At 44.5% G+C, this 24,719-nt stretch overlaps 1 protein-coding gene across 1 annotated transcript; it reads right to left on the reverse strand.

The window, feature by feature from the left end:
• Window positions 1-561: 561 nt before the first annotated feature.
• Rnd1 (Rho family GTPase 1) lies at window positions 562-8,460 on the reverse strand. Its single transcript, XM_015493293.2, has 5 exons — window positions 8,216-8,460; window positions 7,390-7,477; window positions 4,612-4,721; window positions 3,612-3,746; window positions 562-1,662 (listed from the first exon to the last, which is right to left on the reverse strand). Exons 1-5 carry the CDS (start codon window positions 8,333-8,335, stop codon window positions 1,417-1,419), a joined length of 699 nt encoding a protein of 232 aa, XP_015348779.1. The 5' UTR covers window positions 8,336-8,460; the 3' UTR covers window positions 562-1,416.
• Window positions 8,461-24,719: the final 16,259 nt, after the last annotated feature.

The following is a 24,719-nucleotide window of genomic DNA, read 5'->3' on the forward strand; positions in this document are numbered from 1 at the left end:
TTTTTTTTTTTTTTTTTTGTGTGGGGGGGGGGTACTGGAGATTGAACCCAGGGCCTTGTGCATTCGAGGCAAGCACTCTACCAACTGAGCTATAACCCAAGCCCAGTCACTGCACCTTCTGCTAGGGGTGGGACTCAGCTACTCAGCTGCCTTCTCTCTCCTCAATATTCTGTAGGACAGTAGTCCTCAACTGGAAGTAATTTTGGCAGGGGACATTTAGCAATATCTGGAGACAGTTTTGACTATGACAACAAGTGGATGCTACTGTCATCTAGTATCTGCCAGATGCCATCTAAATAGGACAACCAGCCCCCTTACAAAAACAAAAACAAAAGCATTCTCCAGTCCAAAGTGTTAGAACTTAAAGGGTAAGGGCTAAGGAGATTTTCCTTGGCTTAAGAGGACGTGAGTGGGATTGAAGCTGGGAATGGGGGAAATGAAGAAATTCTTTGTTGGAGGTGCTAGGGAACCATGGAGGTAGTCACTCTGCAACCCACAGAAAGGCTCCAGAAAAGTGTTTCCCTGATTATTAATGATCAAGAAAACAAACAACAAATAAAATAGAGTCAACTTGTTTATATGTGTTATATTTTTCATTAATAAATAGGTTTTCTTCTTTAAACACAGAACATATAACAGATTGAAACACTCCCCCCTCCCCCCAATTCCAAAGACAAGAGTCTATAAAACAAATGCCAGCTGTACTGCCCTAAGAGCAGGAAAAGTCTGGTGACCCCCACCCGGCCCTGCCCCTGCAGCACCACCACCCCCACACTCTGCAAGAGAAGGGGGTCTGGGGCTTCTCCCTTGGACCCTGGGGACTTAGGTGAGAAGCATGTGAATGTATGATGTCACCTCTTCATGAGGCTATGTAAAGATGAGGTTTCCTTCTCATCAGCTCTGACCAGCCCCTGCCCCTCTGATTTCATTGCAAAGCACCTGGGCTAAGCTCCCAAGGGAGCTGTCTCTTGGCTTCCCCACTCTCCATTCCTCTGCCACCTGCTTAGAGGGGAAGAGAACGGCTCAGGGACCCCTCCCATCCCCCAGCCTGCATGGAAATACTGTGTGGAACAGGCATGATGCTGAAGGTGAGGCTCCTGTAGGCCCCCAAGCCCATGAGGCCAACATGCCCCCCCACTCCCCCACACCTTTCCTTCCTCTGGAGTGAGGGGCACTGCGGCAGCTGCCCCCTCCAAACCTAGTGCCTGGCTTGGGGTGTGATGGTTCTTGCTCAATGTCAGGTCCTCATGCCAGGCCTGGCTCCATCCTCATACCATTCCTGTCTCCTTCCAAGCCCTCACGGTGGCCATCTGAAAACTCATGTCCAGTGTCCTAAATTGTCTCATCCTCCCTCTCCCCGTGCCTCTGCACCCTAAGGGAGGAAGTGGGGGGTTATCTCCCCTCCCAACTCCCACTTCACATAATGGAACAGCTTTTGGCCTTTTCCTTCTTGAAGGTAGAAGAGATGAGTTCAGAGCGACTGGGGAGGTGGAGTAGTCGCTTGGAGAGGCTTCTGACAGGGCTCTTCGGGGGCACTGGGTTAGGCTTGTTCAAACACACCATGGATGCCATCCGAAAGATGCTGTGGACACTCTTCTCTGAGGTGAAAGCTGAGCCTTCCAGATAGATTTCTGCACCCAGTTGCTTGGCTATTGCACATCCCTGAGGGAGGGGGTGAAGTCATTAATACAGTAGTCCAAAATGGTTGGTAAACATGTGAACTTCTAAGTGCTACTCCTAGGATTATTCCAGATGGCACCCCACTGCCAGTCTCCTACCACCAGCCTAAGTGGGTTATATTTATATATATATATATAAAATTATTTACATATATTTATATTTTATATTATTATTTTATATATACATATATATATTTAGTTGTAGATGGACACAATGCCTTTATTTAATTAATTTATTTATTGGTGGTACTGAGGATTGGATCCAGCGCATCACATGTGCTAGGCAAGCACTCTACCATGGAGCTACAACTCTAACTCCTAAGCCGGTTATTTTGTGCAAGTGAAGCCTGACTGCACATTAGAATCACCTGAAACACTTTTAAAACTATAGTGATCGTAGAGCAAGTAAATAAGAATTTGGGGGGATAGAGTATAGGCATTTGGTTTTTGTTTGTCATTTGTGTGGTGTTAGGAATCTAAACCAGGGCCTCATGCATATAAAGCACATGCTGTATCACTGAGCTATCCCCAATCCCAGCATTACTATGTATGTATGTATGTATGTGTGTGTGTGTATATTTTTGGAGATACCATAGATTGAACATAGAGATGCTTAACTACTGAACTACATCCCTAGCCCTTTTAATTTATTTATTTATTTTTAATTTTGAGACATGGTCTAAGTTGCTAGAGTCTCCCTAAATTGCTGAGGCTGGCTTTGAACTTGTGATTTTCTTATCTCAGCCTCCTGAGTCACTGAGATTACAGGCGTGCAGCACTGTGCCCAGCTAGCATTAATATTTTTAAGAGCTCTCCCAGATGACTCTAATGAGAAACACTGGCTTAAAAGAAATGATTCTATGTGTTAGAAATTATCCAGGATTCTCATTAAAAATGTAGATTTTCGTGTCTTTCTCCCAAAGGGATTTTTTTTTTTTTGGTACCACTGGACCACTGAGCCACATCCCTAACCCTATTTTGTATTTTATTAGAGACAGGGTCTCACTGAGTTGCTTAGCACCTTGCTAAATTGCTGAAGCTGGCTTTGATCCTCCTGCCTCCGCCTCCCGAGTTGCTGGGATTACAGCTGTGAGCCACCTGCTCAGCTTCCAAAGTGATTTTACAGGTAGGGAGACAAGAATTCAAGATTCTAACAAGGACCTCTAATGATTTTTTTTTCCTGCATGGTACTGGGGATTGAACTTGGGGGCCCTCCACCACTGAACTTCATTCCCCGCCCTTTTTAATTTTTATTTTGAGACAAGATCTAAGTTGCCCAGGCTGGCCTGGAACTTGATGATCCTCCTGCCTCAGCCTCCAAAGTAGCTGAGATTACAGGCTTGTGTCACTGCACCCAGTTAGGCAGCTCTAATGATTCCACTGCAAGTGGTCTACAGAAAACAATCTTAAAAACCCACAACGGGGGCTGGAGTTGTGGCTCAGGGTAGAGTGCTCACCTGGCATGTGTGAGGCACTGGGTCTGATTCTCAGTGCCACCTATAAATAAATAAATAAAATAAAGGTCCATCCACAACTAAAAAATAAAAAAATTTAAAAAAAAAACCTCACATGGGGCTGGGGTTGTGGCTCAGTGGTAGCACACTCGTCTGGCATATGTGAGGCACTGGGTTCGATCCCCAGCACCACATAAAAATAAATAAAACAAAATAAAGGTATTGTTTTTAAAAAAAACCCTCATGAATTGTTTATCTACTCACCTAGAGCATACATCTGGGTAAACAGGTAGGTACTCAACACACCATCCAAGTGATTAATTTGCTAACTATAGATAAAGCCCCTAACACCAATTCCCTCTTGCCATGGCAAGAAACTTTGAGCAAAGGCCATGTATCAAGGCCTCTGCCTGTGGCCTTCTCCACCCACCCTCCAGCATGCACACTCGTGCACACGCACACACATATATACACATACCTGCTCATAAGAGATAGGTGCCTGCTTCTGGTGAGACAGCTCCATCAGTGTACTCAGGTCTGTTCTCAGGTCTGTCTTGCAGCCAATAAGCAAAACACGGGTGCTGGGACAATAATCTAAGATTTCTGTCCTCCACTGAGGCACCAAGTGAGAAGAAGGGAAGAGGAAGAGGGAAGGAAGGAAGGAAGGAGAGTCAGTGATAGATACTGGAAGAAGCCTAGTTGGCAACACCACACACACACCACTCAGATTATCACCAACCCAGTTCTCCCTCTGACTCACAGCATCTCTGCTGCACTAATTACATCATCTTTCTGCCCATGAGGCCTTTGGTGGCACCAGAGTGCTGACCCAAGAGCCTGTCCCTTCACTCAACAATCCAGTCACCAAGAAGAACACAGGGGCCAGTCTCCTCCTACTCCCTGCCAAGCAAAGAGGACATGGATCTACCCCCCAAAACCCAAAGGGCCTCATAAGTCAAGAATAGCAGGTGAAAGACAACCAATCTCTTCCCAAGGGAAGGACATAATCACAGAGTCTTTTGGGAAACTAGGCTAGTTCCATAAGGTTTCCTGGGACTCCTCAGTATAGGCATATCTTGCCACCCAGACACAGGCATTTCCTGTCAGCACTTCAGCTCAGAACCACCTGTCTTAGTGGACAAGGGTCTATAGAATCTACCTCCAAAACATCCCATCCCCAACCCTCAAATCACATCATCCGAAAATTCTCTATCAGTCTTTCATTTCCAGAATCTTCAACACCACCCTCCCCTTGCTGGACTTCTAGAAAAGCAATATGGGATAGTTGAATGGTCAGAAGGTAGAGGGGTAAGGAGACCTAGGTTCTAGTCACAGAGTTGTAGCTAATGGTGTGGCCCGGGCAAATCTCTGCCTTTCCTGGCCTGTTTCTTGATGGTATGGTACATAAAAATAGAAGACAAGGTCCCGAGGGTTCTAATACTCTTGCTGAGTTCAAGGTTGTAGTTTATCTTCCTTACCTTCTTGAGTGCACTGTCCACTGTCTCTGGACGGCTGATGTCAAAGCATAGTAATACTGCATCTGAGTCGCTGTAGCAGAGTGGGCGGACATTGTCATAGTAGGGAGATCCTGGCATAGGGGAGAAAGGGCTGATAGTGAACCATGGCATTTTCCCTCCCTATAGGCCTTAGCCCAAGGGCTCTGGGAATACCATTTTTGATCCCTTAGGTTCCACCCATCTCCCAGGCATGCTGCCTGGAAGCTTGGGACCCAACCCAGAAGGCTCTGTAAGACTATTATCTTCCTTAGTCTTAAAAAACGGAAAGAGGGCAAAATAAAAGGGATTGAAATATAATTTGACTCTGTGTGCATCTCCTACAGTGGGCTTTATTTAAGGTCTATTAGTTTTCTGAGTCCCAAAAGATGCTGCCAACCCTTGCAGGAGGATCAGGGTTTGTTTAAGTTCTCCTTGGGAGTCTGCTTGCTGCCCAACCTGTGCTCCCTTCCTCTGTCCCAGGGTCTCCTCAGTGAAGAGGAAAAAAAAAAAAAAAAAAAAAAACACAGCCTGTTATATAACTGGCTGCCCTATTATTTTGCCATGGGGTCAGAACTCTAAGAGTTGGACTGGGGAGAGCATCAAGGATTCAGCACCCCACACCCCCACCCACCCAAATCAACTTATATTGCAAAGGGTAAAAGGAAAGTTCTAACCCCTGGCTCCTAAGAGGGAAGCACTCTCAAAGACAGCAGCACTAATAGCTGGGCACTTAGAGGCTAGAGCAAGGGTCCTTCATTGGATGGAGTAGGCAACGCAGACCCAGGGGTGTGATAGGGGTGAAAGCTAGGAGCTGAGCCTGCCCTCCTCCACCCTGGGAAAGGAACAGTAGCGGATTTGGAACCCAGACAATCCGTGCTCAGAATAGCAAGCAGCCCCTCTCCCTGCACCACAATCGCCATGGAAACTGGGGGGAAATCCAAGCTGGGGTGGGGGGAGTTGGTCATTAAAAAAAATAAGTAAGAGGGAGTTAGGATAGCTGCCTGCTCCTTCAGCAATCCAACCTGTCCCTTTCTGAGGTGGGGGTCTGACTACCGCAGCACTGAGGAAAGGGAGCACTGCAGCACAGGGAAGGGGGAGGGGAGGAGGTCTCCATTTTGGCTCAAGGGATCCCCCTCCCCTAAGACCAGCAAATGAATAATGGGAACAGGTTACCCTAGTCCTAATGTGTGGAAGCCCCATTCCACACATTAACATCACTTCCTCCTTTTCTTATGGAAACCTCATTTGAAGGAGGGAGTCTGAGGAGGACTGATAACCTTCATCCTTTTAGAAATCCTAGGACAGGAGTGCAACACAGGATATAGAGACCACATTTGCTGATTTTCCATTATCTGGATGGGGATTCAAGGGCTGCATTCTGACTGGGGGGTGGGGGGGGGCGGGCAGGAGCAGGGAGCGGGAGAGATGGTTTTGGGGCGGTAGTGGTGAAAAGAGATGAGCTGCAGCAAGGTTCTGAGAAGACTGGGAGGTGAGAGGGTACAGCAGAATAAAAACCATACATCATGCAGCCAAGCTGCATTCCAGTCCGATCCAGGCCAGCGTAGCACAGACCAGGATAATCCAAACCCTGCCTCCCCGCCCCTGGCACTGCAACCGAGGAAAGCATACAAGCTTGAGGAATTTTTGTTTGGGAAAAAAGAGAGTCTCATTTTCTTTATACCCATCTTCCCACCTCCAATCTTTTCAGACCTCAAAATTGGAGCATGAGAACAACAGCTTTTGGAGGAGTAGGGCGGCATTCTTTTTACAGATAATAGGAAACCCCTAGTGATTTACAGTTCCTCTTTAAACTCAGCCTGAATATGCATCGGAGTGGATTTTATTTTCTTTCTTTGCTGAATTCTACTCCTTATTTTGACTGTGAGCCAGTCTATTAAAAAAAGATTGGGGGTAAAGAGAAAATGAGAAGGATTCAGAATCAAAGCAAAGGATAGCCCAACACTAAAGGATTGGGGTTGAGAGCCTGGGAAAACATTGTTTCCCATTTTCAAAAGACAGTGCATTTTCTATTTCACCCCAGAACAGGTTAAATAGTCAGAGCCTTCACCCTGAAGACCACTATTCACAACATGACCATGCCCTAGATTAAGCCATCTCCCCCACCCTCCAAAATATCGATGATGCATCACTTCATCCCCAGGCTGCAGTAGTGTGACGAGTGGAGCTGAGCTGCGGCAGGCTGAGCAGTGGCCCAAGATGGAATGCAAGAGAGAAAACTGAGTCTGGGCAATATTCACCCCAAAGCAGGCTTGTCTCCCTGCCCCACCAACATCCTCCAGCAGAACTGCCTCCTGACTGATTCAACTTTGCTCTGGGGAACTAAAGGCTGTGTGCAAGGATGAGCAGTGTAGGGGTGTGTGTGTGTTTGTGTGTGTGTAGGGGTGTGTGTGTGTTTGTGTGTGTGTGTGTGTGTGTGTGTGTGTGTGTGTGTGTTGGGCAGCAGGGAGTGGAAATGGAGAAGCCCTGCCTGCTACCCCCAGGAGTATTCATGGGCCACTTCACCTCACCATCCCAGCCTCTGAAAGATAGAACTAGACCCAGAGAACTTGGCGGTTTCTGGGGTTTATTCACTCTGCATCCCTGGACAATTCCACTGAGTTTACCAATGGCTCCCACTCCCAATCAAGGAATTTCCAGCTCCCTATTCTCCTCCCCACCAAATGGGAAAATAATTTTTAAAAGACATACAGCAGACTACCAGTGGAAGTGGGAAAGGGACATTTGGGACCATAGCCTTACCTGATGTATCCCAGAGACTAAGCTCCACTCTCTGTTCCTCTGTCTCCAAACAAGCTGTGTAATTCTCAAACACAGTAGGCACATAGGTCTGTGAGAAGAGAGGAAGCATTCACATCTGGACACTTCTGTCCTCAGAGCCCTCCAATTAGTACTGGTTACAGGAGAAGCCACTCACCACCCTCTGAGACACTAAAGTGTCAGGGGATAAGGAGCCAGAGGAGGGGATACATGGGGCAGGATGGAACACATGGGACAGAAGGAAAAGGACTATAGAGGCACAGGCACTTGGGTCTATACAAGGGATGACCACAGCCCCCTTCCCCAGCCAGGGGCAAGCCACCCTCCCCATATCCTAGATGGTTACACACACACACACACACACACACACACACACACTCCTCCCAGATTTCTCTCCCAATTTCAGAACCATAAGCCAATTCTGACCTCAATATTCTCCCCTCAAGCCTTTTGGCCCAGGTGAACAGCAAAAAAGGGCAACAGAATTCTGCCTGCAGCCATACTCATGGAACCTTTGAGGAGCCAGTGAGGGTGTGGGCAGGTATTACCTAAGAAGAAACCCCAGACTCTCCAGTGCCTCCAGGGAGGAAAGAAAAGAGGGGATGTAATAGGTGAAGAGGTGAAGAGGAGCCGGTGGGGCGGCAGAAATGGGACAGGTCTCAGGGGAAGCCAAGGCAGGGCAATCCTCCAGCCAGAGAGCAGCTGAGGGTGGGGCAGGCTGGGGGTGGGGAAGCCGGCTCTCCTGGGCAGGTGGGAATCGACCCTGGGCGGGCGAGCAGGGGGAAAGGCTGGGCGACGGGCAGCTCACCTCCGGGTAGCAGTCCTTCGCTAGCACCTGTAACATCGCTGTCTTCCCACACTGCACATCTCCCACCAGCACGAGCTTACATCTGACCACCACTGGCTGGGGTGCCCGTCTCTCCTTCATAACTGCAGCCTCCGAGGGACTTGGACTCGGGATTCAGAAAGAAGCGGGTTGCGCCAGGTGTGCCCCAGCACACCAGCTCAGCTGAATTCCCTGCCTCCCTCCAACTGAGGAGGAGAGCGGCACAGTGCCCTTATAGCTGTCTGGTTGAGCCAATCACAAGAGGAGGCAGACTCTGTTGAAGCCAATCCCTGGGGTGGGATCCCCTGCAGCATCCAATGGTAAGAGGATCTGAGTCAGCGCCCTCTTCCTCCCTTCCCTTTCTCTTAAAGCTGCACCATTGCTTCCTCTTGAAAGGGGATTCCCACGCTGTTTTGTATTTGTATTAGGAGGGAGGAGAGGAATTGAAGCAAAATGAAATAATCTTGGAGTATCCACCAGATAACAAAAACATAAGCTAGTCATGGAAACAGAAGGTGAAGTCAAAATGGAGTTTTAGGGACTGTCCCAAGAGGAGAACAGGACTTGCCTAAATTATGGACAAGCAGCACCTGGGATTGGGGAGGGACGGGATGGCCCCAGAGATCTCTGACTCCTTTGTTTTCATCTAATTCCTATCCAAACCACTTCCCACTTCTGGCTTTGCCTCCCAATATCAGCTCCTACGGTACCCCTTTTAAAGTCTCTTCTGAAGATACCCTTTTTAAATCTCTCTTGCTGTACCTCTTTTAAAGTCTCTCCCTCAGGAATCACCTTCACAAAATGAACAAACATACAGTTTTTGAACCAGAGATTGGCAGAGAGAATGAGGGAATCTGCAAGTGGGGGGTGAAGCACAGGAAGAGAACAAAACAACATGCTCTGTTGGCCAGACAACCTCTCACCCCAGACCTAGCAGGAGATGCTTAAAGGTGTTTGTTCTGCTGCCTGGGTTCAGCTTCCTGGATGAATCAGATGCAGGTCTAATTCCAGGTTGACACCAACTGATACTAACACTCTAACATGTGTCACCTGGTTAAAGTCCAGCCTGGAAGACTAGGCCTGGGACTTTGGGATTAGAAGCTGGAGGGTAATCTAAGGTTGAGATGAGCTTCATCCTTCAGAGCACTTGCATCTCAGGGGCATCTCTACTAGACAGAACCATGGATATACATAGCTCATATAAATCACTGACTATCCAGTAACCAAGGTGTCCAAATAAGGCCTCCAGGGGATTAGGGATTAACAGAAGCCAATTTAGGGCAAATTTGAGAGCAATCCAGAGTCTGTCTTTAGATCTCTTCACCTGGACAAGTCTAATACCTCTGGAGCCCTGGGTCTTTTATTCTTTTCTTTTCTTTCTTTCTTTCTTTCTTTTTTTTTTTTTTTTTTTAATACCAGGGATTGAAATCAGAGGCGCTTAACTGCTAAGCTACATCCCGAGTTCTTTTTATTTTTTATTGTGAGTCAATATCTCCCTAAATTGCTTAGGCCATCGATAAACTGCTAAGGCTGAATTTGAACTTGCAATCCTCCTTCCTCAGCCTCCTGAGCTGCTGGGATTACAGGCCATGTGCCACTGCACCCAGCAACATGCCCTGGGTCTTATTCCATCTGAGCTCTTAATTCACACTGTTGCTATCCAAGGACATTTTCCCCACAATAAAGGATGTTTAGGGCTGAGGATATAGCTCAGTTGGTAGAGTAGTAGAGTACTTGCCTTGCATGCACAAGACCCTGGGTATGATCTCCAGAGAAAGAGAGAGAGAGAGAGAGAGAGAGAGAGAGAGAGAGAGAGAGAGAGGGAGAGAGAGAGAGAGGAAGGAAGGAAAGGGAAGGATGTTTAAAAGCCTTCCAAGACCCAAACGGACAGATCTTTCAAAGTGAGATTTCCTGTGCTCACTGTGGACAGCAGGAGAGTGGAGATTATTTTGAGAATGTAACCTAACTAGTGTCCTTCCATTCTACCGTGTGATTTCCAAGTTCAAGCTGCTTGGCAGAGGGCTCTTGGGCCAAGGCCTGCACTGCCCTCTGCCCATCTCCTAAGCCCTATCATTTCCAGGTATGGCAATTACCTGAGAGAAGCTCTAGGGTAGAAAAAGAGTTATTCAGGGGCTACCATTAGCTGGTTACCTTCCTCTCCCAGGCCCTCTGGAAATTTCTTCCCTTGACCTTCACCCAGGTCTCATCCTCAGCCTTCTGATAATATTCTATCTATGGAATTTGTCCTCTTCTTGCCCTTTTAAAGCAAACTGACAGATTCTCTGAGCTGCCCATAGTGTAGCTTGGGAGAGTTCCAGAGCAGCTGCCACAACCTGGAGTCCTTTCCCTCAGCCTGACCTTCTCCTTCTGTACCTGACCATTCCCCACCCTCTGTCTCATCTGTATTTAGTTCAGGAAACATCAGTAGGATTCCTATGCGTCTTCTTAACCCTTAACTGGATTCCCTCCAATTGCAACCCCTAAGGTCTTAGGCTTCTCTCTATGTTCTCTCCCAGTCTACCTGTCCACATACAACTTCCACCAGCCATTCCAAATAAACATTCAATACAAGTAAAAAGAGTTCCTGCTATGCAGATAGATTCCTCTGCCTTCTAACAAGATTGCCATTCCTGAATTCCTCTGAGGTAGAAATTCTGGGAGCTGATGCCAGCACTGACTTTTCCCTGGGTGGCTACATTTCTGTAGCAGAAAGTCTGCGCAGTGACACAGAGTAGCCTCCACCATGGCTGTCTCAAGATGTGTCTCCAGAGATATCTTGTGAATCACATGTCTATGAGTCATGGTGGGAAAGGTGTTGTGAGGTGGGGGGCACGGGCATGTGTGTTAGGTCAGAAGGCAGTGTGACAAGACAAAAAGAGGATGAAGCCAAAGTTCTACAGATCTGGGCACTGGATTCAGCTCTGTCCTTAAGCTGTGTGCCTTTGGGTGACTCACTTCCCTCTCTGGGCCCTTATTTCCCTAAATGTGATGTGAGGAGTTTAACTAGAAAAGGCCTTTTTTTAGAGTTAGGTTCCCTGCCCCAACTTTATTTAAACCTTCTCCAAGTGTCTTTATTTAAAACTCTCTAAGATGGCTCTTTCCTATTAAGACCAGAAAAGTTCAAGACAAGGTTATACTTGAAAGCATTATGCCAAGGTGAAAAAAATCCAGTCGCAAAGACCACATATTGTATGATTCATTTATATGAAATGTTCAGAATAGGCAAATTCAAAGAGACAGAAAGTAGATTAGTGACTGCCTAGGGCTGTAGGGTTGGAGGAAATGGAGAATGACTGCAAAACCACTGAATTGTACAGTTCAAATTGGTGAATTGTATGGAACATGAATTATATTTTGATAAAGCTCTTACTTTGAAAAATAAGATAATTCCAAATCATCTTTATAAAATCTCTATTAATTTGTTTTTTTTTTTCTTGTGGAAATGTTAAAACATTTATAAAGAAAGAATAAGTGGGCTGGAGATGTGGCTCAAGCGGTAGCACGCTGGCCTGGCATGCGTGCGGCCCAGGTTTGATCCTCAGCACCACATACAAAGATGTCGTGTCTGCCGAAAACTAAATAATAAATATTTTTAAAAATTCTCTCTTTCTCTCTCTCTCTCTCTCTCAAAAAAAAGAAAAGAAAATAAAAAGAAAGAATAAGTGATCCCCATGTACTCATCTCTCAGCTCCAACAATTATGAGCATAATCCTGATTCATCTTTACCCCCACCCACTAGCTCCCCTACTTCTTCTGTACTGGATGATTTTTAAATAGTTTTCCCCTTTTTTTTTTTCATACCAAGGGGCACTTAACCACTGAGCAACATTCCCAGCCCTTTTTATTTTTTATTTTGAGAAAGGTCTTGCTGAGTTACTTAGAGTTTCACTAACTTACTAAAGCTGGCCTTGAACTTGTGATCTTCCTGCCTCAGCCTCCCGAGCCACTGGGTTAAAACAAATTTTAGACAGATATTTTATCCATAGACATTTCAGTATTTATCTTTAAAAGAAAAATACTCTTTGCTAACAACCACACACAGTTATTGCAGCTAAAGAATAAATAGCTTAACTATTTATATTGCCAAATACCCTATCTGTGTTAAAATTTCTCTGACTTTGTTATATATTGATGCATTCAAATAAGAATCTAAACAGGGTTCATACATTGAGTTTGGTTGATGTGGCTTTTATTTCATAGATTTTTTCTTTTTCTTCTTTGTGTGTGTGTGTGTGTGTGTGTAGAACACACACACAAAGTATAGAACCCAGGGGTGCTCTACCACTGAGCCGCACACCTTGACTTTTTTATTTTTTATTTTGAGACAGGGTCTCACTAAGTTGCCCAGGCTGGCCTGGAACTTGTGATCCTCCTGCCTTAGCTTCCTGGCTGCTGGGATATCACGTGTGTGCTGCCATGCCAGCTTCATGGACTTTAATTCTATAGGTTCTCCCTTCCTTTGCTGTTTCCTTGCCATTTGTTTCTTAAAGAAACTAGGTTTTATATTCTGTAGTAGCTTCCATATTCTCAGTTTTATTGATTGTATCTCCAGTGGTGGTTTATTATTATTTATTTATTTCAGTGGTGTTTTTTATAGATATAAACTCTTAAAAATTCAATTTCAGGGACAGGGGTTGTAGCTCAGTGGTAGAGCACTTGCCTCACATGCATGAGGCACTGGGTTCGATCCTCAGCACCACATAAAAATAAATAAATAAAGATATTGTGTCCATCTACAACTAAAAAAAAATTCAATTTTATGCAGAATCCCAAAACAAAGACGAAAAACATAACTGGTTGAATCAGAATGGGGACATGCAGTGGAAGTCAACCAGTTTTCACTCCCCTCCTGGGTCCTTCCAAGGGACAAATCCCAGGGAACACAGTTTAAAAACTGCTAAGTCTGCCAGATTCAGTAGCACACACTTATAATCCCAGCTATTTGGGAGACTAAAGCAGGAGTATCATAAGTTTGAGGCCAGCCTGAGCAATTTAGTGAGACCCTCCTCAAAATTAAAAAAATAAGGATTGGGGGCTGGGGTTGTGGCTCAGTGTCAGAGCATTTGCCTAACATGTGAGGCACTGGATTCAATCTTCAGCACCACATAAAAATAATAAATATAATACATGTATTGTTTCCATCTAAAATGAAAAACATTATAACAATAAATAAATAAATAAGGATTGGATGTAACTCAGTGGTAGAGTGCCCCTGGGTTCAATCCCTACTACTATAAAAAAGTAAAAATAAAAACAACTAAATCTTCATAATACCCTTTTCGCTGAATGTGATTGTGTGTGTGTGGGTGTACTATGTGCTCAAAGCTCAGAACTGCCCTATCTTTTTTTGTGTGTTGTTGTTGGTTCAGATTACTCTGATAAGTTTCCTATCTAGGACAGTGGCATAACACACAAAGACATTCAGGATGGTAGCAAATTAAAATTCACTTTGACGCTTAAAAGAGAGTACACAATACCAGTACTTTCTCTGCCCTAGGGATTCTTGCAAAGACCTCCTAGGCACCCTGCCATCTTTGTCTCCCACAAATCTGGCAGGGCCTACGCCATTCTCCCCTTCCCTTAATATGACTCAGGAGCTACACCCGCAGTAGAACTTCTCATGATCTCAAGAATCTCTGTTCCCTAGCATTTGGCAACACCTGATCTTTTGACTGCTGTTATTTAATCTAGAGTAACCACTTAAAGTGCAGACCAAGCTCACAAGACACACCCCTGCTTTCAGAGAGTTTACAGCTAAGAGGATAGACAAGCAAGAAGCCTGGTGGGTAATGAAGATCAAGAACAACAGGAGTGATCATGGAAGAGGGTGCTCTCATGTTGGGAGGTACTAAGCATAGCCAAGGACTGAAGAATCAGTCCATCAAATGGAATGGACAGTTCAGGGTCGGGGGTAGAACAGTTTGCCTGAGAACATAATTATGAAGGAAAAATCTACTGCTAAAATACCATAAAAAGCAGTTCAAGTACAAAGATACAGGAATTTGTAGTTTAAAGAAACACCAACAAGGGCTAGGGTTGTGGCTCAGCAGTAGAGCACTTGCCTAGCACATGCATGGCACAACATAAAAATAAATAAATAAAATAAAGACATTGTGTACAACTAAAAAATATATATTAAAAAAAGAAAAAGAGGGGCTGGGGTTGTGGCCCAGCGGTAGAGTGCGTGCCTCTTACGTATGAGACCCTGGGTTCGATCCTCAGCGCCACATAAAATAAATAAACAAAATAAAGACATTGTGTCCATGTATAACTAAAAAATTTTTTTTAAATTTAAAAAAGAGAAAGAAACATCAACAAATATACCTATACATCGTTCTTGATTGTTAATGCCCTATAGCCAAAGACCACTAGCAGACACCTATAATTGAACAAAATTGCATTTATTGACTCACTTCAACAAGAACACACACCACAGCAGAACTGAGGCACACTCAGTAAAAAGGTATTAGGAAGGACTTGGGATTTGAACTTAAGTTTTGGTGATTTGGAGAGAGATTAAGGAAGTCAGGCTTATGCTCTGGGTTGGATGCTGTCAGAAAGTAGGATTTCTTACTAACCTTTATCTAGGAGACAGAGAATGAAGCAAGACTAAAGCTTTGATTGGTAAAGAAGCAACATTCTTTCAGACTAGTTAAAATAGATGGATGTTCAGGATTTTTTTTTTTTTTGTATGTGTGTGGTTTTTGTCTTTGTTCAGATATTATTACAGAAAGCTCTTGCTTTCATCTCAATCTATTCTGGTCCTAGAGTGGCCTTTCCTGATGATGGTATTCTGTGAAATGGCTCATCTTTAACAGAAGACCAAAGCACCACTGAAAGTGCCCCACCAGTTCCTGGCTATCAGGGGCTGCCTTCCTCCTTCTCAGCTCTTCTTCTGCTTCTCTTCCCAGGAGCTGGGCACAAAGCAGAAGGGGAAAATAAAGGCAAGAAAAGAATCTTCCAGGAAAACTTCTTAGATTAAGTAGCAGTGACATGGAATACAAATCAAGAATAGGATACTGAGAGCTGGGCCAAAGTATAGGGAATGTTCTAGAGGACTGGGATGACTTGGAAGAAAGAGATGGAGTTCTAGGGAAGAAGATCATTGTATACAGTGGAAGTTTGTGTTTGTGTGTGCAAATAAATGTAGGTAAAGGAGAAAAAAGACAAAAATCAATCAAATAAATAAATAATTTAAAAACAAATAAAATAAAATTTTTGAAAAGCAAGCCACCTGAGGTGGACTAAGAACTAAAAGGGACATATGGAAATGGACAAGGATGGGGTCACAGCAGAAATAGGGAGGCACTGAACAGAGTGGTCCTGAAGCAGCCTGTGTCCTGTCTGGTTTGGGCTGACCTGGTAAGTGGGTGTGGAGGGCAGAAAGGTGCATAAGGTGTCCAAAGGGAGTTCAGCCTAGCCACCCAAAGGGCAGGCACTCTATAGACCGTGTTATGTGGCCCTTCCTGCCTTCTTTTGCCACCACCCAGGGCTTGGCCAAGACCAAGATGTGGTCTTGTTGGGTGAGTAAAGGAAGTTTTGTGTTAGGGAAATCCTCAAGAGGACTGACCTCAGAGACACAGGAGTGAGCTGGGAAATTATGCCAATCCTAAGCCAGTCCTCCAGTTTTTCAGGTCCAGCTACTCCTCATCCTCTGGTGTGCCAACTCCCTCACCCTCTGTCACCTTACTTTTTGTTTTTGTTTTTTTTTAACCCTCCATTACATCCTTGCTGGGGATATTGCTTCCCCTCTCTGGGCTCTTCTAGTTCCTTCTTGATCTAGCAAAGATGGGCACGAGTATAATTCTCCCCATATTGCTCCTGCCCCTAGATTTCCCACCTGCAAAAGTGAGGTAAGTACACTATGACAGAAAAATGACTGTAAGGAGTTTTTTTGGGTTTTTTTTGTCTCTAAATAGATTAGCTAGGTGTGGTAGTGCATACCTGTAATTCCCAGTGACTCTGGAGGCTGAGGCAGGAGGATTGCAAGTTCAAGGCTAGCTTCAGCAACTTAATGAGGCCCTAAGCAATTTAGTGAGACCCTGTCTCAAAATTAAAAATACAAAGAACTAGGGATGTAACTCAGTGGTTAAGCAGCCCTGAGTTAAATCCTTAGTACAACAATAACAACAGGGGCTGGGGATGTGGCTCAACCGGTAGCGCTCTCACCTGGCATGCGTGCGGCTGGGGTTCGATCCTCAGCACCACATACAAAAAGATGTTGTGTCCGCCGAAAACTAAAAAATAAGTATTAAAAAAACTCTCTCTCTCTCTCAAAAAAAAAAATTATTAAAAAAAAAATCCAAATAGGTTTGGGGCTGGGGTTGTGGCTCAGAGGTAGAACACTTGTCTAACATGCATGAGGTACTGGGTTCGATCCTCAGCACCACATAAAAATTAAATAAAGATATTGTGTCCACCTAAAACTAATAAATAAATATTTTTTAAAGAGAGAGACAGAACTTTTTTTAATACTTTTTTTTTTAGTTTTCGGTGGACACAACATCTTTATTTTATTTTTATGTGGTGCTGAAGATAGAACCCAGTGCCCGGCGCATGCCAGGCAAGTGCGCTACTGCTTGAGCCACATCCCCAGCCCCATAAATAAATATATTTTTTAAATCCAAATAGGTTAAAAACAAAAACAAGACAGGCACAGTGGTGCATACCTGTAATCCCAGTGACTGGAGGTTAAGGGCAGGAGAATTGCAAGTTTGAGGCCAGCCTCATCAATTTAGGGAGATTCTAAGCAACTTAGCGAGATTCTGTCTCTCAAATTCAAAACAAAACAACAACAAAACACAAGAAGAGGCTGGGGTTGTGGCTCAGTGGTAGAGCGCTCACCAACCACGGGCAAGGCCCTGGGTTCAATCCTCAGCACCACATGAAAATAAATAAAATAAAGGTATTGTGTCCATCCACAGCTAAAAGAACGAATAAATATTTAAATAAAACACAAGAAGGTATAGAGATCATGTCTATCATTGACTTAAAGTCTTCCTATGGGGTCAGGTCTACTTTGAATAAAATCCAATTTCTTACCCTGGCTCATAGAGCTGTATATGACTACTCTGGCTCCAGCCTGCCCTCATCTCCTGTGGTTCTTCCTGTTTTCACTATGCTCCAGTCACATTGAACTTTCTTTTCTTTTTAAATTTTCATTTCAATTTAGAATTTTTTAAAATTCTTTTTTATTTTTTAATTAATTTATTTTTATGGTACTGGGGATCAAACCCTGGATCTCAAGCATGCTGGTTAAGTCCTCCACCACTGAGCTACATCTCTAGTCCTATTTTTTTATTTTTATTTTTTAAATATTTTTTTTAGTTGTAGTTGGACACGATATCTTTAATTAATTTATTTATTTTTATGTGGTGCTGAGGATAGAACCTGGGGCCTCGCCCATGCTAGGTGAATGCTCTACAGCTGAGCCACAACCCCAACCCCAATTTTCTTTATTTTTTTAAGAAACAGGGTCTCTCAGACCAGGCTGGCTCTGAACTCCTAGCCTCAGGTGATTCTCTGCCTCAGCCTCCTGAGTAGCTGGGACTGCAGGTGGATGTCATCATGGCTGGTTTATATTTTTATTTTAATATAGTAATTGTACATATTAATTAATTGTACATATAGTAATTGTACATATTAATGGGGTATACTGTGACATTTCCATACAAGCATATAACATGTAATGATCAGGGTAATTGGCATATCTATCACCTTAGACATTTATCATTTCTTTATACTGCGGAACTTTTTTGTATTTTTCCAATAATGACTTTCAAACTTTTCTGTCCACAAGTCACAGTCAGAAATATAGGATAAATAGGGAGGCATGGTGGCACACGCCTGTAATCCCAGTGGCTGGGAAGGCTGAGAAAGGAGGATCAGAAGTTCAAGGCCAGTCTCAACAACTTAGTGAGGCCCTAAGCAACTTATCAAGAGCTTGTCTCAAAATAAGAAATAAGAATTTTTAAAAAGGGCTGGGGATGTGGCTCAAGTGCTCTTGGATTCAATCCCTGATACCAAAAAAAATACACTATAGAAGAAAAAAATACATGATAAATCATCAATATCCAAAACATAGGCTCACGCTATAGATATACAGATATAAACAAATGGATTATCACACTATCTCTATGTCTATAAATCTCCTAAAGTTTCCCAACACATTTGCTAATTACAATGCACTCTGATATTTTCTACTTCATTAAAAAAAAAAAAAAAAAAACACTTGTCAGGACTTACTAAATTTATTTCCCTGTCCACTCTGCTCTGGCAAACCAAATGTAAAGCCTTTTCCCTGGCTCTTCCCTCTGCCAGGAATGCCCTTCTCCTTAATTGTCCCAATTGGCACCTTTTAATCTTTTAGATAATCAGGTTATTACCAACTGCCCAGAGAGGTCACCAAGACTATTTGATCTTTGATCTTTTTGATCTTTCTCTTTTGTGTGCTCAGTAAGGCCTTTATCACTGATGTTTTTCTGGTTTATGTATTTTTTTGTTCACCTATTATCTGTTGATAACATGAACTCTGCAGGGACAGCGACCTTTCGGTAACATGTCTAGAACAGTGCCTGTGGCACAGCAGACCCTCATTGGTAGAGCAAAGAAATGAGCTTTGTCCAGACTACTCCTCTTTTCACCCTTGGCATTCTCCTCTATAGTGTGTGACATTGGACAGGAGCCCCTCCAGCTCGACTGACATTCCAGTTTTCTGGGACACACCAGAGCAGGTGCTCCATACTCCCACGTCAAACCTGGTGGGCAGGACAGAAGTCAGGCTCTTTACCCACAATCTGTGCACAGATACTGAGGAAGGGCCTTACACAGACCCAGGCAGAAAACAACTGATGGAAAGGCAGAACTGGAGGCAGCTGGACCTAATGAAGACTACCGTTTTGGTGTACTTCCTGGGTGTTAAATGTTCTGCCTGCATTTTCTCACTCAATCTTTAGTCTCTGAGGGTGGAAGAGGTGGTAGAGAATATCATGACGCATTCTACTCTGGAGCAGCCGGGTTGGATTCAAAACCTGACTCCAACACTTGCAGAGCTGCACAGGTTGTGATCTGGCGCAGGCTTGAGCCACACTTTGTGGTTTGAATCCTGGCCCTACCAGCTACTACTGTGTGACCTTGGACAAATCACTCACCCTCCCACTGAGCTTTCTCATGTCTCAGATGATGTCATTAATTACATTACCTCATGTCTTTCCAGAATATCTCCAGGAAGCTTTCCTGGGAATTAGAAATCTGAATCAAATGAGGAGTCTCCAGTTGGCCTCCCATTCCACATAACCCTGTGGGGCTCCTGGCCTTTGAGTACATCTGGGGGTTAGAAGGTCTGAGTCCAGGGTCCAGCACTTACTAACTTATGAACTTAAACAAACCACAACCTCTGGGAGTCTCAGTTTCCTCAGCAAGGATTTTGGATTTCCAGAGCCCACGTTTCATCCATAGGTAGGACATTCTGATGCTGATGGCCAGTCTCAGTCTCCACCACCCTAACACTTCTTCTCCCCTGAAGAAGAACAAATAGAATTGCCACAGAGAGCCCTGAACTCTGAACTCTGTTTTTCCTTTTTCTTTTCTTCTTTCTCTTTCTTTCTTCTTCCTTCCTTCCTTCCTTCCTTCCTTCTTCCTCCTCCTCCTCCTCCTCCTCCTCCTCTTATTCTTCTTCTTCTTTGCAGTGCTGGGGACCAACTCAGGCCTCAGGCATGCTAGGCAAGTGCTCTATCACAGGACTACATTCCCAGATCTTTATATTTTTATTTTGATATAGGATCTCACCAAGTTGTCCAGGCTGACCTTAAACTTGTGATCCTCCTGCCTTAGCCTCCCCAGTTGCTGGGATTACAAGGGTACATCACCATGCCAGGTTCCGATCCTATCATTCTTGAATCTCTCCTTTCTTCCTCCAATTTCTTCCAGGTTGAATAATGAAAATCCTTTTCTCTTGCCCTCAGAGGGTTAATTCTCAGTCTTTCTCACATCTCTCCCTCACCACCTCAACTTATCATCTGTTTCTTCTGACACTGGCAGCACCAGGTCTAGCTTTGTGACTCAGGCTAGGGTTTGAACTGAGTTGACCAAGAGGGTTGAGACCTTTTGTCCTGAAGGCCCCTAAAATGTGGGGAATAATAACTCTATTCTTGAGCCCTTGTCCTTGCAAAGTGCTGTGCAAAGTGTTCTCCTTGCTTGATTTCACTCAAATCCCTCTATGATCCTGTTTATTCAGTACTATTTTACTGATGGTGATACCTGAACGTAATAGGTAGGGAACAGGGTCTTACATTCATCCCACGGCACAGCTCCTTCTTTGAATCAGGGTTCTGTACCTTGAGTTAAGCCAAGAACCACAGGATAAAGCTGCATTTTTGGAGGGAGGGACAAATGCCACAGTGAGGAAAACTTTTAGGAGGGAAAAGGTAACAATATAAAAAGGATAAAAGACCCAGAGGCACTAGCACACACAGTACACAGGTTCGGAACAGTGTTAGGAGCCGCATGTATCAGTTCTGATAGGACTCAGTGGCAGAGTTTTGGGAGGTGGGTGGGGTAAGTCCGGGAATTTTCAACCGAAAGAATGCGCAGTGGGGGGGGGGGGGTTAGGCAGGGTTGAAGAACAGTCAGGGAAAGAAGTGCCTTGGCGCCCACGCCTGTGGAAAACCAAAACTGTGTTTATTTTTTTTTCAAAGTCTAAAAATAGAGAAAAGGAAACGTACACATACTAACCTAACCAGAAATGGGGAAAAGTGGTCACAGTGACAGCTGAGAAATTTGAGACAGGAATTTCAGGAACTGGGATAACTCAGTGACCTGAACTTGGAAATTCCACCCCATGATGTGACAAAGCTCTTGAAGCGGCTGGCTTCCGATCAGAGTTAGGAGCACTTTCCAGCAACCCAGGAGGGGCAGAGAGGGAATGAGAGGGACTGAGTGAAAGCAGAGGGCAGACCTGTCAGGTCTAGGACTGAGGGTGCAAAGGATCCAGTGTGGGGTCCTCCATTTAGCCCTCTCTCATAGTAATAATAACCAGTACAACAAAAACAACCCTTTACTAAGTGTTCACCAGATGCCAATAATCTTGTAAAGCAGTATCATTTCCACTTAAAGTTGAGGACACAGAAGCCCTGAGAGGTTAAGAAATTTGCCTAAGTTCTCACAGCTAACAAATGACAGCAGTAGAAATCTTGCTGAAATCACAAGCTGTTTTGAGGATCTGATGAAAGCAACATATCCAGCACCCAAGAAAACAAAGTATAATGAACTTATGTACACATTTCTTATTCAACTTCAGGGGGTTCAAAGAGATAAGAAAACTGAAGATAGTAGGGTCAATGTTATCTATCTCCAACCCTTATCCTCAATAAACAAAACAACAGTAAACAAAACAACAGTGTACAAGGGGATGGCTTACAGCAAATCCATGGCCCCTTGAAACCTCTCCTTTCCTGGGATGGAGGGTTTGCCCTAGTTGGTTTGAGAGTTCACTCTGGGGTGAGATGGGGATAGCAGTGGCAGGTGGAAGGAGGCGTGTGGGGAATGCCATAATGGTCTCTGGGGAGAAGCCTGCATTGTGTTATATATCCCTCGCCCCCTCAGGGTATCCTTTTCCGGCTGAGATTTGGAACTGCCCAGCCTAGAAGAGATGAAGGCCTCCTCCCTTAATTAAATGCCCAGGGGTTGCTATGGAAACCAGAGCTTCCAAATCCTGACCAGACAATGGGGAGAGGAGCTGTCTCCAGCCTAGATAAGTGAAGCTTCAGGGGCCGCACTGGGGACAGGGATGGGGGCCAAGCAATGAGAAAAAGGTGGTGGGGGGTGCCAACCCAAGGACTCAGCATCCCCTCTCCCTGGAAGTATGGGAGGGGGCGTCTGAGAACTCAGGGGTCTGTCTGAGACCAGGGCAACCCTCCTGGAAAAACTGAAGGGAGTGGGGGTGGGTAGCTGGAGCCAGGCAGTGCCCAGAACTGAACACCTCCTTTTTTCCCAGAGGAGAAAGCCAGCCAAGTGGGTAAACAAAGGGAAGAGGCCAGAGGGCAGACAGCTAAGCGATAAGGCCTGGAACTGCAAAGAGCTGAGTAATGGAGCCTTAGAAAGGGAAGGGAAATCTCTAGAGACCCAGTGACTGCAGCTTGTTTGCATACAATGTCAACTGAGACACACAGGACACGTGTGTGACAGACATGCACCTCTACAGAAACTCCGTTCCTTTGGGACACTTACCTTTGTCCCCTTACCTCTCTTAAGGAGCCCCCTTTCGATTTTCACTGTTCGAAGTATCTGCTTAGGGAAGGCTGAGAATGGTCTAGTCTTCTCTTTAATAAGTTCAAGTCCCCACAAGATGCTTCATGTACTTCAGTGGGTCATGGGTTGTGTTATCTCATGGAGAAGAAAATCCCAATTTGGGAAACAATACAATACCTATGTTAATGTATATTCATGCAATACTTAGGTGCCAGGAACTGTGCTGAAGGCAGTGGTCCTTCATTTAATGCCCCCTGCAACTCTGTGAGATAAAAATTATGGTCTTTTTTTTTTTTTTTAAATGAGAGTGATAAATCTGAAGGTAATTAGGTACATGAGGCAAGGGTTCGAGCCAGGAAGTAGCAGAGCTGGGATTTAAACTCAGGTTTATCTGACTCTTGCCATTTTTCTTATCTTTGCTTCAAGAGCTTCTTGGAAACTTTTCTGAGCAAACCCACTCTGTTCTTATCCCTTCATTCTCCCACTCAGTGTTACCTAAATACATCTATAGAAGCAGCTCCCAATTTCTAAGCTGGGGAGAGGAGCTTATTTAAAGGGTTTATGTATAACTTGGTTGCTTGGAACCAAAAGACAGTTTTTCCCAGATAGAAGAAGAAGAAGAAGAAGAAGAAAGAAAAGTTAAATGGGTCCATAAAGTCCACTTGATCCAGAAGATAGCCATTGGTGGTATGTGTAGTTCAGGACCACCCTAGACAACCATCATTAGTGACATTATTTCCTAGAGAAATACCGAAACACCTTTGGTTACATATGAGAAAGAAACCACCTAGTTCTCCTCCCTCATCCTGTAGACATGTTTTTTTCCATCCTGTAGAGTGGAGTGTATGTATGTGTGTGTGGGGTGGAAATCTGATCTGAGGGAGCATTTCTTGATTAGGGGGACCAGAGTGGAGAATGGTTAAGAAGCCACACCTCTGGAGCTGAAAGAACTGTTTAAATGGCACAGAGAAGATTTGAGGGCAAGAGGATGAGCACAATGCTTGTCTGCAAGTGTTAAAGAGGAAGTTCCAGGGGACCAAAAGGGACAGAGAAGATTTTTATTCTGTAAGGAAGAATGTTCTATTAAAATCTCCTCAAAAATAGAATGGGTCTCTTGGGGAAGTAGTGATCTCACTGTTGCTGGGAGTATTCAAGGAGAAGGAAGATGACTGACTACTGGGTATATAGTAGAAGAAAAGAACCACTGGACCAGTGGACCTCTGAGAGACATCTAAATTCATATATCCATTTAGCAAAATGATTTGGAGTACCCCTATGTGCCCTGCTCTATGCCAGGAACAAAGATGAGGTCCTAGGGCTGGGGATATAGCTCCGTGGACGAGCATTTGCCTGGAATGACTGAGGCCCTGGGTTCCATCCTTAGCATCCACACACAAAAGATAAAGTCCCTGCCCTCATGAATTACAGCTGAATAAGAGAATTAGACATTAAATAAATAAACACAACTGAATATATAACTTCAAATTGTGATGTATATTTTAAGGAAAATAATAGGGCTCTACTATGAGGGACTATCAGAGGGATCTAATTTAGAGATTGGACCTGAGGGGTCCTCTTTGACAAACAGACAGGAAGACAGAGATCTGAAGGATGAATGGGGGGCAGCCTGGAAAACATAGGATGTGTATGTATGGGGAGAGGGTGTTCAGAGTAGAGGCAGCAACAAGAAAGAAAGTCCCAAAGAAGGACAGGGCAGTGTGACTGGAAAACTATGAATGTGGGAAAAACAGCGAGAAATGACAATAGGGAAAACAGGGGCTAGGTTTCAAAGATCACTGTATATGACTTACCCTGTCGCCCCATGTCCTGACCCTATTGTCCCTCTCCAGTGCTGACCCTAGGAGCTGCTGATCCAGCAGCTCCCTGCAGTTGCAAGGCCTCACTATTTCTCATGGTTCCTCTCAATTCCTGGGACCTTCCTAGTATCAGATGTTCTTTGTACCTCATCAGTGTCTTGGGAGGTAGAGTGGTAGACTTTCCACCTGTCTTGTGGGAGGCCCAGCTTCAATTTTTAACCCTTGTAACTGCTTCTCAAGAAGTAGTGGGGCTGGGATGTGGCTTGGGGCTGGGATGTGGCTCAGGGGCTGGGATGTGGCTCAAGCGGTAGCACGCTCGCCTGGCGTGCGTGCGGCCCGGGTTCGATCCTCAGCACCACATACAAACAAAGATGTTGTGTCCGCCGAAAACTAAAATAAATAAATATTTAAAAAAAAAAAAA

The sequence above is a fragment of the Marmota marmota genome, unplaced genomic scaffold, assembly GCF_001458135.2.
Source record: "Marmota marmota marmota unplaced genomic scaffold, marMar, whole genome shotgun sequence".
Lineage (NCBI taxonomy): Eukaryota > Metazoa > Chordata > Mammalia > Rodentia > Sciuridae > Marmota > Marmota marmota.